The sequence below is a fragment of the Triticum aestivum genome, chromosome 2D, assembly GCF_018294505.1.
Source record: "Triticum aestivum cultivar Chinese Spring chromosome 2D, IWGSC CS RefSeq v2.1, whole genome shotgun sequence".
Classification (NCBI taxonomy): Eukaryota; Viridiplantae; Streptophyta; class Magnoliopsida; order Poales; family Poaceae; genus Triticum; species Triticum aestivum.
The window spans coordinates 21,315,038-21,320,534 of record NC_057799.1 but is presented as its reverse complement, the minus strand read 5'-3'; the positions used below and the strand labels follow the sequence as shown (position 1 = coordinate 21,320,534).

Below are 5,497 nucleotides of genomic sequence, written 5' to 3'. Positions count from 1 at the left end.
AAAAACTCTTTCAGAGATACAGTTACCCTCCTCTATTTTTCTTTCCAGATCGGCGTCACTTTTGCTGCGTGGCGGCGTCTAGAAGAGGTGAACGCAATCTTCTGTGCTCCAGTTGATCCCCAAGATGTTAGGGCATGACTGCTTGTCGTGTGATGAGACAACGAGGGTCATGTGGAGACCGGAGGGCATGCGTTTTGTATGATTTCCTCGCAAAAGGAATGATAACTTATCTGTGCGTATTAGCAAAGAATGATGCATTTCTTCGAAAAAAAATTCTTCTAGTCCACCGTTAAAACTACCCAATATTGATGAAAATTACCCACAAAGATCATGGTTTGTCAAGTGTCATTTTGTGCCAAAGTGTTATCGCCGGTACACTCTGCCGAGTGCCCGTTAAAATAAACTCGGCTAATAGTTCGGCACTTAGATTATAATATTTTACCTCCTAGTAGTAACCTCTTGGTAGTGGCGCAGTCTTAAAATATCTCATAAATCTCACACAAATTCACCTGCAGCTGAGAATAAGAAAAACGGAAAACTTATTTTAGAAAGAAAGAACTGAGCACTTTCTCATAATTATGTTGACAAATGTTAATGTCTTTTTAGCTCATCAGAATTATTATTAGCAGTTACAATACGGTCAAACACGATTGATTTGCACAGCTTGACCACTAGCACAAGGGAAGTGGCGGCACACTCTGCTCGTTCCGAAAGTAGTCGGTGGCGTCCACCTTGCGCTTGATCTTGGCGAGCCTCCTAAAGTTTGCCGCCCCGAAATACCTCTCGCCCCACACCTTGGCAGTTTCATAGCACGTGACCCCGCCCACAACCTTGTTCACGCCCATGTCAAGGTCCCGGTAGTTCACGTACGCACCCCTCGTATTCTTGCTCACGTACGGCGTCATGAAGTCGTACAGGCTCCCGATCCAGTTAGGTGTAATGTTGCCCCCGGCCTCTTTACCATTCCATAGCTCCACGTACTGGATGTTGTAGAGCACGCTGCTCCGGTGCGGGAATGGGTTCTTGGCGGCGGAGATGCGGCCCATTATTCCGCCGTGCGGCTCGAGGATGAGCTGCCCCGACCCCGCACCATTGGGCCAGAGGAAGATCTTCTTCCAGGTCTCCTTGGTGAGGGCTTTCTTGACGTAGTCGGACTTGTTCTTAACGAAGGGGCCTAAGGTCGTGGACCGGTTGAGGAGGAGCGCCTCCAGTGGCTTGCTGTTGACGGCCTCACCGAAGTATATGTACGCAGTGTACTGCAGCCAGCTCATCTCCTTGCAGTCCGCGCTCGTCACCCCGAGCTCCGGGAACCGGCTGCGCATCGTGGCCACCACCGTGCTGCAGTTGCCGAGGTATAGGGACTGGAAGTTGGCCTGACTCTTTTGGATGACGACACGTACGCTGAGGTCGTCGGGGAGCACCGGGGCGAGCGTTTGCCATTTGGTCACCGCGTCGACGGCGCCCTGGTCCATGGTCTTGGCGACTTTGAGGAAGGTCACCTTCGGTGGGACCGGTACAAGCCTTAGCTTCCACGCCAGCACGATGCCGAAGTTCCCGCCACCGCCGCCGCGGATGGCCCAAAAGAGGTCGTCCCCCATGGCATTCTTGTTCGCCAGCAGGTTCCCGTCGGCGTCGACCATGCTGGCGTCGAGGACGTTGTCGGCCGAGAGTCCATACTTGCGCATCATGAGGCCTATGCCGCCGCCGCTGATGATGCCCCCCACGCCCACGGTCGGGCACACGCTAGCCGGGAAGCCCAGGCCTGGCGCGGCCGTGGCGACGCGGTAGTAGAGCTCTCCGGTCGTCGCCCCGGTCTCGACCCACGCTGTGGCCTTGTGCGGGTTGACGTGGACGGTGTGGAGCTTGGAGAGGTCGATCACGGCGAACGCCTCGCCGTTGGGGGTGACCGACCGGTACGAGAGGCCCTCGTTGTCGTGCCCAGCACTGCGCACGCGGACGCGCACGCTGTGGCGGCGCCCGCAGCGCACAGCGGCCTGGACGTGCGACGCGTTTGTGGGCGTCACGATGCACAGCGGAGGATTCGCCGTCGCCGGCGCCACCAACCTGGCGTTCCTGATGGACGACACCAGGAGCGGCGTGAAGGACGGCGAGCTTGGCGTCAGCACGAGCTGGCTGGGGATACTCGTCGAGAGGCACCGGAGGAAGTCGTTGTGGTTGTTGGAGGACGATGCCAGGGAAGGGGCGGGCACGTAAAAGCCCAAGAAGCAAAACGCGAGAACGAGAGCAATGCTTGCCATTTCGGTGGATCTGCCGCTCTTCCTACACTGACACGGTGCTTCTGTGCTGATCCACCTCGTTATATAGCATGGAAGTCTCTCCCCAAATCAAATAGAAAATAAATGTGACCCAAAGATAAGGCCTCTCCAATTTAATTACTACCTCATTCAGTTAAAAGTGAAATATTAATTGGCAAAGATAAATATTTATCGACATGGCTCTAGCTATGGTAGAAAGTTAAAGGGGGCAGTCTTAGAAAGGAAGGCTTTTAATGAGTTTAATTTTTTTAGAAGAATTTTAATGAGTTTAAATTATCTCTTTGGATTCATTCAATTACTTTTGGGCTTCCTGGCACCCATTCCCAGCCCATATGTGGTCGGTATGGGGTTGCCCGGACGCGTCTGTCACGTCGGGCTATCGGCCAGGGCCCATTTCAAATCTTTTGAGAACATCACCGACCTAGCCTGACATGCCCCCTTTCTCTCCTCATTTTTGCCTCATCCACACAACCGCCACCATAGCTCCGCCGTCATCCCCAACCCATATCGGCTAGGGCCCAGTCAACAACGCTGCCGACTGTGCCAACACTAGATAGGGTCGCTGCCATCAGACGTTGCCCAAGTACGTGCAACTTCTTTGGACATACACCTCGTGCTTTATGTGTTCGATGAAATGTCTGAATAGTATTTTATTCTTTTGTTCATTCGTAGGCAAACGATGGATTCGTGGTCGGATGATAAGTATGGAAACAAGGACCTTGACTAGTTCATAGACAGATAGATCATTGTTTCGTCAGATTCTGACGACGAAGATGCTGAAATGATGATGATGAGCATCCAGGAAGAATTGGAGAAGCAACAAGAGCATGTGTTAAACTTCAAACCAGACCCAATGTACCATGAAGGTTTTTTCGAGGTCACTTCCGGATGAGCATAGATTTGTTCTTACGCATAGTGAATGCCGTGGAGGAGGCCGATGACTACTTCAAGCGGATCCAAAAAATTTGGCTAACTTTCCTTCTCTCCTTTGCAGAAAGGCACGACTACTTAGGGTTGCTCTCAGGATGCTTGCTTATGTTAAGGTTGCAGATGGCATTGATGCTGAAATTCGAAGAAAAGAGACCACATGCTTGAATACCATGGTGCAATTTGCAGGCACCATGTTGAAGGTGTTTGGAGTGAAGTACTTGAGAGAAGCAACTATCGAGGATACAGAAAGATGAATGGTAATTGGAGCAACTAGAGGTTCCCTAGGTATGCTCAATTCAGTTGATTGCATGCATTGGCATATTGGAAGAACCGCCCCAAAGGTTTGCGCTGGCAGTATCAAGGTCGCACCAAAGAGGCTACCATTATGCTTGAGCAGTGGCAACAAAGGAATTATGGAATTGGCATGCTTTCTTTGACTCGCCTGGTTCTAACAATGACATCAACATGCTCAAGGATCTTCTTTGTTCAAGAGACTTTGTGATGGGGATGCTCTGCATGCAACCACACCATCGACGGGCACAACTATTGTTAGAATAAATCTGAGGCCACCGTCGATCATCCGAGAACCAAAGCAATCACACGAGGCACGACACCGAGATTTGTTAACGAGGTTCACCGATATGGCTACATCCCCGGGGCCTGACTATGGGCGCTCCTCCCCATGACACCGTTACAATACCGCATCCGGTCGCCCTGCACACCGGCACATGCCGCCGGCTTCCCCCGCGTTCCGGTGCTATTATGTTGGCATAGGTTACATCGTGTGTCTACCCCCGCTATATATTAGAGGCCTAGGGTACAAGTGTCCTATTAGGACACAACTCCTACCCTGTCTACACACAGTCCAAAACCAAGTCCAATTGTAACCTAACTGGTACAATAATATTCGACACAACTCTAACAAACTCCACCTTGGCGAATATTCTCCACCACCTTGAATTCGTCAATGCATCAAATTTCCATGTACATTGGACTTGAGCTTATCCCATGAGTACCGCTGCTACTCCAAAGACTCCATATGACTCCACATGTAACTTGTAGTCCCTTCTTTTCTTAATCACAGTCAACGCTCGAGCAAAATTAAGTTTCTTGTTACTCTAGTTTGTGCTCCCAACTTCCAGAGTATCAGTCCAACGCCATCACACACTGATCACTGACCTGCGTGAAAAGTGAACAACTCACATATTGGGTATCACACATAAGAGTTACCTGAACTCAATATCACCGCTCCTTTCTTGACCGTCTATCTCAAACTTGAAGGAATTTCACCATTGCTTGTAGTCATCCCGAGTCAAATTCGCAGTTGTCTCACCACATGTATGACCACCAGAGCCCTGGCCCGTCTCCATGCCACGTGCGCACCGCACGCCTCGCCGCTATTACCGCGTCGAGCCTCCGCTGTCCTGATCGAGTCTCAAGGGTCGCGAACCCACACCACTCAACCCCCACTGCAGAGTACCACCGATCATCGCCAACCGGTGACAAGTTTCACGCTTCTATCAGACCACTGGGCTCCAGTCCGAACTGCATGTCACTCGCTTTTTCCCTCCTGCTGAATAGGCTTCGGCCCCATCGACTTATGCCGTAGGCCCTCAATCCATCTCCACCTTCAACATGACTCCATGGTAGATGATCAGTCCACCCCTGCGCCTCATCGACTTCAAGCTCCGTGTTTACACCACCTTGAGTCAATCCCGCGCCATAGTCTTGTCGAAGCCGCACAAGCCTCGGGCATGTGCACCACGTGTTTCCACGCCCAGAAGTCGGTCACCATCAGCATCACGCCCATATGTCGTCGTCACCGATTCCACCACCGTCTTCTATACCAACCGACCCACGTCGATCCGTCAGACTGTCCAAATCTGACCCAGCCGAACTTATCCGACTGTATGACACGCTCAAGGCTCCCAAATCGTCTTCCGCAAATTTCCATCCATCACATGATAATTCCATCTTAGCTGACATGACTTCCCGCAACGCCTTCAAGCATCCATGTTGTGCCAACAAAATTTCCACCCCTGTCTGTCATAACCCAAGGTGTTCAGTTCCATCGAACTTCTTCATCTCAAACCTAGTACCCGTTGGCTTCATGGTTCTTTGTATGACGGACCCTTGAAAAATTATCGAAGATTTCCACGCGATGCCCAAGTACACAACATGTGTACTACTAGTTAACTAGTTTGTCTTCACGTGATTCCTCCCTGCATTGGCCGCAATTGGGGATGCTAGTGCTGCTCTTGTGTCAAATCCGTACGCGAGTATTGCTCTGA

The 5,497-nt window shown here is 51.1% G+C and overlaps 1 protein-coding gene across 1 annotated transcript; it reads right to left on the bottom strand.

The window, feature by feature from the left end:
• Positions 1 to 559: 559 nt before the first annotated feature.
• Positions 560 to 2,269, bottom strand: LOC123048389 (berberine bridge enzyme-like Cyn d 4). The gene has a single exon (XM_044471500.1). The coding sequence runs from the start codon at positions 2,256 to 2,258 to the stop codon at positions 672 to 674; it is 1,587 nt and encodes a 528-aa protein (XP_044327435.1). The 5' UTR covers positions 2,259 to 2,269; the 3' UTR covers positions 560 to 671.
• Positions 2,270 to 5,497: the final 3,228 nt, after the last annotated feature.

What these genes read in the sequence shown, in the direction of transcription:
- LOC123048389 (XM_044471500.1), bottom strand. Translation starts at nt 2,258, where the DNA reads ATGGCAAGCATTGCTCTCGTTCTCGCGTTTTGCTTCTTGGGCTTTTAC.